The sequence below is a fragment of the Lathyrus oleraceus genome, chromosome 1 (assembly GCF_024323335.1).
Source record: "Lathyrus oleraceus cultivar Zhongwan6 chromosome 1, CAAS_Psat_ZW6_1.0, whole genome shotgun sequence".
Classification (NCBI taxonomy): Eukaryota; Viridiplantae; Streptophyta; class Magnoliopsida; order Fabales; family Fabaceae; genus Lathyrus; species Lathyrus oleraceus.
In genome coordinates, this window is record NC_066579.1 from 366,430,745 (window position 1) to 366,444,374 (window position 13,630).

Consider the following 13,630-nt stretch of genomic DNA (forward strand, 5'->3'; position numbering starts at 1 on the left):
TTTCCAAAAAAGATTCTTCTAACAAAATATTGAGATCCATGTGCAGGGAGTGGCAACTGGTTGATGGTCAAAAGGTGTCACATGTAAGTATACATGCTTTTGATTGCAGCAAGTGATAAAATTAGTAAGAATGTCCAACCCACGGGGAGCGGTATTAACTTAGATTGATTTTTAATATGTTTGTGAATAGCATGAGCAAGGTAACAAATATATTGATTGTGTGATGGTTCAGTGAGCAGAATGTAAACACTGGTAATGATAAGAGAGTTGTGTAAATATTAAGAAGCATGTTGAGGAATGATCCATTTACTAGTTTTTTTTACCAATATGCTCATATGATGTGCTGTGTCGTGACAAGTGAGGAAAGAATATGATCTCAGAGTGTATTCATACATCATCTATTCATATGCATGACTAGTAAAGAATAATTTTCTAAGCCTCACATTACTTACATTCATGTCAAATAATTATGCATTACCCATATGGTTGTAGTTCTTTATGCCTAAGGTAACTAATTAAGTGAATATTCCTATCCTACTCGCACAACCATATTTATCATTGAACCCACTTTGTAATGGATTTCTCATATTACCAAGTTGATACTCAGTTCTAAGATAATCAGCCAAATAAATAAGTGTATAGCATGAAAACAAACAATAAAACCAATCACTAAACACATATAATAAAACATAAAGGATTTAACTACTATAAACCTCACATATCTCAACAATAAGAGTTTTACCTCATAATGATTCTAACTAATACAAACATACTGATTTCTAAGCTTAACATCTCAAAATACAATGACTGTAAAAGAAATAAGAAACCTAAGTAACAAAGTTGTCTCCTTGCAATCTTCAATCAACAAGAGTCGAACTCTATCGTGCCAGATCGTATAGAGCTCTACCCAAACTGATGTGCATAACTCTCACCTTTCACTTGCTCTTCTTGATTCTCACTTGCTCTTTTCTATGTGTTTTCTCTAATTGCGTGAACCTCCTTCATTTCCCCTTAAGGATCCCTTTTATACCGAGTTCATCTAGAGTTTTATGTAGTCTTAGATCTTGGGCTTCTTGGATAATTCTTTACTTTGGCCCAAATGAAACCAACACCTTTCCCTCCTTTCTCTTTTTTTTTTCATACCAGACAAGGCTAAGGTACTCTCAGCATGTGAGGAGATAAGGTGTAATGCAACAGAGGTGGCAAAAACGCGCGACAGTGCAGGGTGTGAGGCAACGCTGCTTTGTCTTGTACCTTGTGTCATCATTTTATCTTGAAGCGACAACTTTGTCTTCGCCTTTACAGCTCATCAAATGAATGTATAAACACTCACATTCTTGCCTATTTCTCCTTTGTTGAAAGCTTTGAATGCTCCAACATCTTATGGTATTTAAAACCTTATCTGAAATGTTTATTCCTACCATTGGCAGTTCTGGCATGTCAGAACTCATCACTAGAGTATCTCCTGCACAAAACACAAAACACAAAACACATAAAAATTCCAAAAGGGAGCACCTATTATGCTTGATGACAGTCAGTCATTGCATATATTTAGTTGAAGAATCGGAGAAAAACAAGTGAAAGTCGAGCAAATATGAGGATAAATGACCAAAGAATAAGGGAAAAATAGCTAAGTGTGCAAATTGTGGACTTAGTAAAAATTTGAGTGAAAAAGGAGTAAAAAAGAGTGAAGCTTCGGAAATAATTACATCCACAATCGCACAGGATCATACATGCGATAGAGCATTAAATGTTGTATCGCGTGTGCGATGCAGGGCATCCCACGTGCGATGGTCACTTTTCTGGACCTTTTTCTGACGCATTCTGGTCCATTCTGACGCCTTTAAAAGATGATTTTCTGGACTTTCACAAGGGCTACGATTTTGGGAGATTGAAGAACGAATTAGAGACCATAATTGGTGATTTTTGAAGCCATTGGAGACCATCTCTTCAAGAGACTTCTTATGTTATCTTTGTTTATCAATTGTGGTATTTCTAATTACACTATGAGTAACTAAATTCTTCTAGGTTATGTTGTGTTAGGATGAACCTATTTCTCAATTGTTAGATTCTATGTTGATTTGACCACAGTATGAACTTATTGATCTATAATCTTATTCAATTGCTTTTTGTTCGTAATGTTTTTTTATGCGAGATACTCTTTTAATCTGATTTTGGGCACATAAAGAATACTAACCATTAGTCTATGTGTTGGTCCTAGGACAATTGTTGTACTTACGCCTAACCCCGAGTAGGGATAGGAGACTCCGAGTAGTTGCCTAGAGAACTAACGTTCTAGACATCGCCTAACACTGCTTACGCAAACGTACTAGGGATATAAAGCCCTGACTAGTGGTTAGTGAGTTATTTCGTTAGAGATCGGCTATAACGATTTTGTTAATTCGCTTTGATGTTATATTGATTAGATAATTCATAGAGGGCATCAAACATCAACAAGAGAGGAATATGAGATTCTACAACACAGAGTCTGACTGCTTTCGTGACATTGTTTTCTCGTTTATTTACTTTTCGCACTGAAACCTGAAACCCTCCCCCTCCCCCTTTACTAGTTTTTATAAATTACACACATTTTCTCTTGCTTGAAGGCAGACCCTGTGTATTTGATATTTTTATTACTTCGACGGTATCAGTACATTTGCCGAGAAGTCATCAAGTTTTTGTTAGATGTACCGCCTATACGTGTCGACACATGACCTTCATAGATCGACTCACACTGTGAAATTTTCCCCAAAATCAATTTTTAAATCATCCAAGCACCCCCTCATGTGCCAAAAACTTGTGCTACGAAAATTCATAAAATAAAATCTAATTTCTCATGGTTATAGCTTCCTAATTCATCATCAACTCCATAATTTTCATGAATCAATATCATATCACAACACATCATCATACTCATCATCTCTAAATTATCAATAACACGATCAACCTTAATAAAATATTAAAATTATTTGAATTTTATAAAAGTATTATTGAATAAAAAAATTAGTTTCAAAACATCTTTTTAATTTATTTAAAATTTCACAGATAATTTAATTTGATATGGTATAAAATATATTTAAATATATGTTTATATTTAAAATGAGTTACTTAATTGTAAAATGAATAATTATCGTATAAATTTGAACGTATTAAATATTTATATAAAAAGAAAAAGAAAAAAGGACCCGTGAGATAGGACAAGAAAAAAAAAGAATTTTTGATATTTAAAAATAAAAATTCTTTTTTTAAAATAAAAATAATTATTAATTAAAATAAAATAAATATTGTGTAATTGAAACAAAATAGACTCTCTTCAATAGTTTGAAAAAAAAATTGTGTTTCATATAAAGGCAACGTTAGATTAACGGTTAAGTATTATTTAATTTGAAGAAATATACTGTTAATTTTATTCTAGTTAAATCTAAAATGTATTAAATTTCACATAAAAATTTAAAAAAATTATTTAATTATAAAATAAATGATGATCATAGAAATTATATCATATTAAATAATCACACAAAAAAATATATATGTGAAATAGAGAAAGAAAATAGAGAATTTTTACATTTGAAACATCCGGAAGATTGAAAATTAATTGTCTAATAAAATAAATTATTAATTTTATTATAATTAAAAAATATATTAATTAATATTTTTAATGATAATAAATAAATATAATTGATTAAATATGTCATAAAAATAAAAAAATAAAAAATAAAATAAATTCATTTTCACATCCGTAAACTTAGCAGTGTATAATACTCTTAAATAAAATTAAATATTATGCTCATAAAACATATTTTGCTATAAAAATTATTTCACTTGTTTTATTATCGTAGAAATAAAAAATTAAAGTATACTTGACAATGAATTTATGCTACTTTTTGTTAATAAAATATCATTAACAGATTAAATATGAAGTAATGTGAAGAAAAGAGTATGTGAGGCGCTAGAAAAGTTCCATCTATGAGAATTTCTCAACAATTTAAAATATCAGTTTAAGATTGTGATGTCATTTCTCAACAATTTGCTAGTGAGATTACATTATGATAAGATACATCTAATAATAATTACATGTTTCTTTATTGGATTTTCAAAGACTATCAAAAATGTTAAATTTTGATTACAACTTTACATCATGGGTCATATTATAGTGATTATGTTCTCAACATCCTTAGTAAGATTGTGTTTTAAGGCATACAAGAATGTAACTTTTCAATTATAATCTATTTATTCTCCTTATTATCAAATTTCATAAATCCAGTTCTCCTTAATCATGATTAGTCCTTGATTTATTTTTAACTGGATCAAGAGGTTTGGTTTAAACTTTTCTTCTTTTCACACTAAATGCATTAACAAACAAATTACTTGACTGATATCATACTATTCCTCACAAATGATTGTTGTCCTGGAAAACAGTTTTTTTTTTGGATGATATGTTATTTCTACTGGAAAATCATTATTATGTATTGTTCTATTAATTATTAAAGATACATGTCATATTTTCTTTAATTTGCTCTTTCCACTTGGTTGTGTGATCGTGGAGAACCAGAACCTGAATCATATCACCCTAAAAAAATCGAAGTTAAAAAATATAATAAAATATGATATCATTTAAACATAACACTATCATATGTTTTGAAAATCAATATTTGAAGAACGGTTAGTACTTTTGCATCAATTACAACCATTTTAAGATATTCAATACCCTTGTGTTGACAACACTCCAAACATCAATAATCCGAATAACAAGCTATCATATTTCCTTCGGATCAATAATATCATTTATGAAATCATGTATTCGAGCCATTTTGCTGCAACATCAAATATTTGCACAATAATCTAATTAATTTCATAACCGAGAAAAACATGCATCAGGTTGAAATAACTTTATATTCGAGGCTCAAAAGACAAAACATGTATCATCTAAAAATACCGTAAACATGATTCATTTCGTTACAACTGGATTACAAATCCAATCAATTTTCTTCAAATCACTTATATCCTTGACGCAATAACAAATATGTATACAAATTTCTACTCCTAACAAATAATGTCTATAATTTGAAAATTTAAAACTGATAAAATTGAGTGAAATCTCAAATTCTTCTCCTAATTTTTAAGTTCATAACATTAAAATTCTATAAAATCTATATAATCATCAATTTCTATTAAAAGAAATTTAAGAAATAGAAGAAATTACGATTTCCGATAACATAAACATGAGGATAAATTTAAGAAACCCTAAACGTGGATATGGATGGACAATCAAAATTAAATTGAAAAAACCCCAAACGCAGACAATTGATTTGAATAAGATGAATAAAATTGAAGAATGACTAACAGTAGTTGTGAAAATCTCAATAAATTCTGAAACTTGATATGCAGATTTTAATAGGTTTGTGATACGATAGATTGAGATTGAAATATAAATTATATGATGAAAGTATATATAGGGGGTTTCATCATTATAAATTTTTGGAACAAACAACGAAATTGCAATAGCGTGGATTGGAAGAATAAAAAGTGAAGTGAAGTTAATGCAAAGTTAAAAATACACTCAATGTAATAGTTAAAAAAATCATTTTGAATTTTGAACAGAGTGAGAGTAATTATAGTACTAGTTATTAGAGATATTAATGCAATATATATTAAAATGAAAATGACAATTTGGGACATGATAATAGGTAATAGGTGTTTAAGAAGTTTTATTAAGGATTAAAATGTAAGTTAAGTGGTCATTAAAATTCTTATATTTATAATAGATTATTATAAACATAAAATAAAGAAGTAGTAGGATATCAATAATTCGGATAGAATATATAATTTACAAATTATAACACTCTCGCTGCCTAATGATTGAACTGATATAAAAAATATTCTAAAAAAACAAAAAGATTTAACTAATATTACCTCCGTTTTTTATTATAAATCGCTTTGGAAAAATATTTTGTACCACAATATAAGTCATTTTATAATACCAATGAATCATTAATGTTATTTTTCCTATTATAACCTTAAATATTTATTATTATCTCTCATTTTAATTATGTTAATTTGTTTTTTCAATACCATTAATAAAGGACAATTTTGTAAAATCCTTTATAATTTATCTTTTTCATACAACAATTATGACATTTCTTAATACGTGTGAAAAGTCAAAAACGACTTATAATAAAAAACGGAGGGAGTATAAACTAACATTGTAAAGACTTTTATACAGTCAATCAATAATAGTTGCTTGATCATTAAAAATATCTGATTTCAATCATATATTACTCAAAAGTTATACAAACAATGGTTTGTAATTGGTTGATGTAAAAAATTTTAGACTAACAGCACGCATCAAAATTAATCTCAAATCAAAAAACTGTATTACTACTGATTGCCGTGAACATCACAGATATACAATACATACAATGCAGATTCGGTACGTGGAATGTGGTAGGCAGCAGAATACTACTACCATGGTCATCTAGAAAACAATTGATCCCATAGGATTTGTTCATCAATCTTGCTCAGCCTCTCATCGTCAAGTCGTTTCCATGTTGTAATTCTCTGCACCCTTGTCCAATAATTTCTTCCCTTCTCAAGTTCCGCAAGTATAATCCTTGCTCTTCTTGGCCACCCAGCTTTTCCATAGGCATGATAGCCAAAGCCGCCACCATAACAAAACCATATGCCATCCAAGATTCCACAAAAGTCATTTATATGGTCGTGGCCTATGAATACAGCCTTCACATCTCCCATCGAGACAAGCGTTGGCAAGACCGGTGAGTTCACCCGTGAACAAGCTACGCCCTCTTGGAATTGGCCTACAATCTGTTTGTAAAACAGGTGCCGAACCTCTGGGATCGGAATATGGAAAAATGCAAGTGCTGGCGGTGTAATTGGGGTAGTATCATGATCAGTAGATTGAGGAGGATCCTGCTCTTGTCCCTGTTAGTGTGACCTGCAAGATGTTAATGGGATGTGGGAATTGGGAAACCTCCCTCAAGGAAAAAGAAAGTTCATGTCCTACGAATAGAAGAAGCACATAATTGCATTATTACCTGGGGTTCCTGAGATACATGACGCAGCCAATGAAGTTGAGAGTCCTTGATCCAATCATAAGTTCGAATTCCCTGATAAACAACCCTGTCGCCACTGTCAAGAAACAAAAGATTCAAAACACTACTATTTGCAAGCATGGAACCTGGGGCACCATATACTCTTAGGTTATAATTTCCAAAACCATCAATTTTAGATGGCGTGCAGCCTTTTGCAGAATCAGCAAGACAATCAGCTGACGGATTGATCTGGGAAACTGAATAGTCCATAAGGGAGATTAAGGACATTAATTCTTCACGATTCATACTTGATTCTGGGTCATGGTTTCCCAAAATTGCAGCCCAAGGAAGTCTTGATTCCATGGCAGGACCAAAGGCTTGAAACAGAGATTCGGCAGCATCAGAGCTGCTTGGTCCATATATATTATCTCCTAATACCAATAACTGAATCCATGTCAATGAGGCACATTCAGAAAATATACAAACACAATCCGCATAAAATAAATTAAATACATTCAAATATCACATGGCTACTAAACGTTGAAGACATGGAGCCACCTGAAGAGAAATCATGTTTAGCCCAGCCATGTCAGATATTGTACAGAAATAGTAATGGTATATTTCTTTTTTTATCTTAAGCCTCCAGTTTCCAGAGGAAAAATACCTTAGTAATAAAAAATTTGGCCCGGTTATAAGTAATGTCCAGTTAAGAAGTGCTCTAGCCTGGGATCAAATGTATTACATGGCTACTATCCGAAGGATTCAACCTTCCACAAAGTGCATTTACTACTCGCGACAAACCACTTAGATTATAATGGTATAGTTTCATTTAAGAAATAAGCTGGAAGAATTAATTTTCAGCCCAAGAATGGTTTGAATGCTGCTACTAGAACTGAATTATTAGAAAGGGAAAAGCCTCTTCCCTATGAAGCAAGACATCGGAAACATGACACCGACACTGACACGTCGACATCGATGATAATTTGAAAAAAATGAATAAATTAAATGTAATCACAAGTGTCAATGTCGGTTTCGGACATTGACACTGACACGCCTTTCTTCAGAGGTGTCAGTGCTACATAACTTATTGCTACAACTGTATTAAAGGAACTAATATAACATAATTCCTATTGTAGCTATTGTGCACTAGCTGCACAATATACCTGCCCTGTACAACTGTTCCTAACTAATCCCTAGAATCTAAGAAACAAATCCATAAGATCTAGGAGCTAACTCACTGATTTAGTTACCTGTGTGAGTCTATAAATAGATCACACCAGTTGTATTTCAGTTCAGAAAATATACAAAACAGAAGAATTTAGTTAGGAATTATCTCTATCAATCAATGGAAATATAGAATACTAGCATGGTATCAGTAGAAACACCTCTCTGTCAAGAGGCCTCTGGACCTCCATCTCCAATTCTCCGCATTGATTCATCTTCCCCTACACACGAACATTCGTTCTTTGCAATCTCTGAAAAACTGGATTCAGAAAACTACTTTCTATGGTGTCAACAAGTGGAATCTGTGATCAAAGTTCACACACTCCACAATTGCCGGCTAAATCTTCAAATTCCAGTGAATCAAATTCCAGTGAAAGTCACTTGTCTTGAAGATGCAAATCACAACCGTATCTCCCCTGCATTTGAAGCATGGGAACAGCAAGACCAAGTTCTCCTTGTCAGGTAACAATCTATTATCTATTGTGACATGATTCGTTGTGTTATTGGTTGTAAAAGCTCGTGGATGCTTTGGGACAAAATCCATGCGTATTTTCAACAACATTCTGCGGTAAAGTTGTGTTGTGCCAACTTCGATTGCAGCTCCGGCACACGCAATTGGAGAATTGCAAGTCCATTTTGGAATTTTTGTTGTGAATTCAATCTCTAATTGGAACTATCAATGTGATTGGCGAACCAATCACGCCTAGTAAACACCTCGACGTCATCCTTGAAAGTTTGCCTAAGGATTTCGAATCCACAATCAACATCGTCACTGGCAAATTCAAAAATGTCTCAATCGAAGAAATCAAGACTCTTCTTCTATGTCATGAATCACGCTTGGATCGGTTTTGTAGAAACACAATCTCATTTGTGCATGCGAATCTCACAATTTCATCCACCGCTTCAAATGCTATATCTAATTTCACTGATCTTCTGATCAATCTTCCTGAGTCGCATCCTCAATCCTCATATCCAACGCATTCAGCCAATTTTCAAGCTCATGGAAGTCGTGGTGGTTGTGTTCGTGGTCGCAATGGCCATGGTAGCTCGATTCAATGCCATGTATACAGAAAATACACTCACGAAGTGTCCATTTTCTATCATCGTTTTAAGAGAGACTGTGTTCCCTCTATTTCTCAAGATGAATCACCTATTTAACCTTGAGCTACTCCATCGTGGCCAACTCAGAGCAATTCTTACACACGAGCTTCAACTTCACAAGCTCGCTCCCAACCTCTGCCTTGGCCTTACTCTGCTAATATCTTTGGACCTCAATACCATATCCCATACCCTTCCATACCTGTCACACCTCAGCTTATGACGCCTTCAATGAATCCTGCACCAAACTCCACTATGCATCTTCCACATGTGCCTGCCACTCAGATGCAGTCCATGCCTTCCTCACAGGTGTATCATACGGCTCCTGCACCATCACCTCAAGCTCTCTATCGCACCCTCACGCTCAGGACTAGACAACTAGAGCGTGGAAATAAATAGTGGATGGTCCGATGACAGAAACCATAGTAGGTGGCCCACCGGATCTTAAACGAGGCTCTGATACCATGTTAAGAAATGTGGTTAGACCTAACTCAACCCTACAAAACCGGTTGAGAGAATGAGGACTGTCCCCACTTATAAACACATGTTTAGGCCATATATTATCCGATGTGGGACTCTTAACAGTTTAAAAATTTTTTACAAAGAAGCTTTTCATAAAAACTTCAAATGAAAATTATAGTTATTCTTAAAATGTTATTTTAGATGTTTCATCATTTTATTGAAACTTTTTTTAGATATAAAAATTTCAAAAAATCACTTAATTTTGAAGCTATTTCAAAATTGATTTTCATAAAAATCATTTTTGAGATATAATTTTTGAAAAAATTACAACTTTGACTATGTTTTGATCTTCAATAATGTATGTGTATGTTTATGTTATAGGATGTCAAGATTAGTCTTTTAATTTAGGAAAAACAAATATAAAAAAAATTTGTAATATTTTGAAACATAATTTTATAAAATCCATTTTTGAAAATACAAAGAAAAAATCCATTTTTAAAGCTAAAACAAACAGGCCCTTACATTAGCAATGACCAAGGTTTTTCAGTATCCTCTATTGGTTCCTCTACTTTCAATTCACCGCTACACCCCACACTCAAACTCACACTAGATAATTTGCTCTGTGTACCTAGTATCACAAGGAACCTATCAAGTGTGAGTAAATTTCCAAGGACAATAAAGTTTTCTTTGAATTTCATCCTGACACATGCCTTGTTAAATCACATACTACTAAAGAAGTTCTAATTCCAGGTCAATTGGGATATAATGGTGTCTACATGTTCCCAAATTTACTGCCTCAATCATTAACTCTTTCATGTCTTACCTCTGCTACATTTCCTAGTGTTAATTCTCTTTCAAATAGTAGTGCTAATTCTTAGTCTTTCTGGCACAACAGACTTGAGGTATCTCAATGGTACTATCTCTTGGGGTCTTCACCTTGAGCCTACATCTATCTCTCCCATTTCACTCCATGCCTACTGTGATTTTGAATGGGGTGACCCTGATGACAGGCGCACTACTTCTGGGGCGTATCTTTTTCTTGGTAAGACTCTCATATCATGGTGGGCCAAGAAGCAACATTTCATTTCTCGTTCTAGTCCTGAAGTTGAGTATCGAAGCCTGGCCCCAGCCACTTCTAAGCCACTATGGATCCAGTCCCTTCTTCAAGAACTGGGCATCTCCTACTCACCTCCCACCATCTACTATGACAATATGAGCACACTTTCCTTGGCGCATAACCCTACTCTTCATGCTTGAACCAAGCACATAGAGATGGACAATAAGCAACTCCAAGTTTTACACATTTGAGATCAGCATCAGTGTGTTGAAGTCATGACCAAAGCACTTCCTCCCACAAAGTTTGAAGAATTTAGAACCAAGCTAACTGTGTGGGATTCTTGTTTATCCCCCTCAGTTTAGCTTGCAGGGGTATTAAAGGAGCTAATATAACATATTCCTCTTGTAGCTAGGGGTATTAAAGGAGCTAATATAACATAATTCCTCTTGTAGCTAGGGGTGTTAAAGGAGCTAATATAACATAATTCCTCTTGTAGCTATTGTGCACTAGCTGCACAATATACTTGCCTTGTACAGTTGTTCCTAACTAATCCCTAGAATCTAGAAAACTAATCCTTATGATCTAAGAGCTAACTAATTGATTTAGTTAGCTAAGTTAGCTGTGTGGGCCTATAAATAGATCACACGAGTTGTATTTCAGTTCAAAAAATATATAAAATAGAAAACGGAAGAATTCAGTTAAGAATTCTCTCTATCAATCAATGGAAATATAGAATTCTAACAAACTGAAATAATCAATTAAACAAGTTGGTCCATCAAGGTGCAAGAGCTTGAATCAGTAAGTATATCGTAAGCTAGAATCCACCTTTAATCTATTTCATTTGGTCATTTTTATTGTAGTTCGAGCCAAATGTAATAATTTGAATTGGAATTCTATTCTTATCTATTCATTGAGACAGCCCAGAATTATGATCCATTATTAGTGTGAACAAGTTCTGCCTGTCAGTTTTTCCTTCACCTTCTTTTTATGCTTAAAATCCTCCAAAAATTGAAAGAATAAAGAAGGCTTTGCATGATCATGTAAAATCCTCATCATATATCTCCCTCCTTTCCCGTTATGCCACAACTTTGGCATAAACAATTAAGCTACTTTATCCAGAGATATGATCTCAAAAAAGAAAGTAAACACAACACCAATATAGCCTTACTTGGATAAACGGTAAGGACTAATTTATAAGTTGTTTCTATAAGAAAAGATTAAACTAGAGCCTGAGTGGATGAGCTTAGTTGAGCTTATCTCCTGCCATAAGTTTTGTGATACTGTTTGGGAGACTTGATCAAAACAGCTTGTAACATTTTGTATAAATTATGTTGAACTTATTTTTACAAATTCTTCCAAATAGCTAATGAAAACAATAATAACAAACTTAAAAACAATTTAAATTTATTTTATCTTTTGTTATAAAAATAGCTTATGCAAGCTTATTCATAAGCGCTTATTTTGATAAGCACTTGTGCTATAAGCTGCAAATAAGCTAATTATCCAAACAGATCCTAAGTCAAGTTGTTATCATGTAAACTATTAACTATATTCATAAGCTATCCAAAAGAGTTTATGAAAATAAACTAAAAACATCTCATCTCATGCATATTTTTGGATAGAAATTAGGTATCATCTGCGCGCAATTGCAGAGACTAATCCCTCGAGTTGGGTAGGACCACCCATTGGAAAAGCTTTTCCTCAATAGAATTTAACACTATTGCGTATTCAGGACAGAGTTCGAACTCATAACCTCTTAAACTGGAAGAGATCTCTTACCATCTCATCCAAGTGCTATTGGGTTATCACATCACATGCAAGTAAACAAAAATCAGAACAAGCCAAAAAAAGAAACAAATGAACTCAGATCAATAAAATTATCAACAAATTACCAGTAAATGCAATAAAATCAGGACTCTCAGCTTGAATAATCCGCTTCAAAAACCTAGTAGTATTAAGATCAGAACAAAACTCGAATTCAGAAGCCAACACATCCTTGCACCTTGTTACCATTCCATTTCCATAATGCATATCAGCAACCTATACATCACCAAAAAACGAAAATTAAACATTACAAATTGAAAATCGTGATTAATTCTTCATGCTGTAAAAAATTGAGAGGAACAGACTTGGAGGATTTTGAAGGTACCGTCGGAACGGAACCGGAGAGGAAGATCGGAGGTTTTCTTGATACGAACCGTTTCGTTGCCGATAATGAGTTTACGTGAGAAATTGGTTTGATGTGTAAGGTGAATAATTGTGATGATGAAGGTGAGGTAGAGTAGAGAGTGTTTCCAGTTTTTTTCTGCTTTTTTGGTATCAGACTCCATAACTTTTTTTTCTGTGAATTATTAGCAGATCAGTGTTTCCAATCAAGAACTTACTTACCGTTTATGAAAAAAAATGAAAAAAAAAGAATTTACTTGCCATTTTGGCACCCTCAATTTCATTTGAAATTACAAGTTTATCCTTTACATTAAAAAAAGAAAAATACACTTATAAGTTCTTTTGGACAAATCTAAGCTCAAAAGTACTCAAGGAATAATTGGTTATTTAGAGAATAACATATGTATTGATATAACGGTTACTCAAAGAATGGCAATATATATTTTCATATTTCAAAATTTGAGGAGGTAAAAAACTCCTGCAGATTAAAATTTGGATTTTAAAATTTGAATAGATTTTTAATTTTGATTTTGAGTGCATCTGATTAGATTTAGTGAAATGTGTGGCAGTCTCA

At 33.1% G+C, this 13,630-nt stretch overlaps 1 protein-coding gene across 2 annotated transcripts; it reads right to left on the reverse strand.

Annotated features, from left to right (window-relative positions):
* Positions 1-6,241: 6,241 nt before the first annotated feature.
* Positions 6,242-13,295, reverse strand: LOC127136863 (probable inactive purple acid phosphatase 28). 2 transcript variants are annotated; one of them, XM_051063379.1, is made up of 4 exons: positions 13,020-13,295; positions 12,783-12,930; positions 7,053-7,480; positions 6,242-6,939 (listed from the first exon to the last, which is right to left on the reverse strand). In XM_051063379.1, the coding sequence occupies exons 1-4, from the start codon at positions 13,218-13,220 to the stop codon at positions 6,472-6,474; spliced, it is 1,245 nt and encodes a 414-aa protein (XP_050919336.1). In that variant the 5' UTR covers positions 13,221-13,295; the 3' UTR covers positions 6,242-6,471. The 2 variants fall into 2 exon arrangements, with proteins under 2 accessions (XP_050919336.1, XP_050919340.1); XM_051063383.1 differs by having other exon boundaries at positions 13,040-13,263.
* Positions 13,296-13,630: the final 335 nt, after the last annotated feature.

What these genes read in the sequence shown, in the direction of transcription:
- LOC127136863 (XM_051063379.1), bottom strand. Translation starts at nt 13,220, where the DNA reads ATGGAGTCTGATACCAAAAAAGCAGAAAAAAACTGGAAACACTCTCTA. An exon ending in GTACCTTCAAAATCCTCCAA is followed by an intron (nt 12,931 to 13,019) that starts GTCTGTTCCTCT and finishes GGTGATGTATAG; the next exon opens with GTTGCTGATATGCATTATGG. An exon ending in TGATTTTATTGCATTTACTG is followed by an intron (nt 7,481 to 12,782) that starts GTAATTTGTTGA and finishes TATTGGTATTAG; the next exon opens with GAGATAATATATATGGACCA.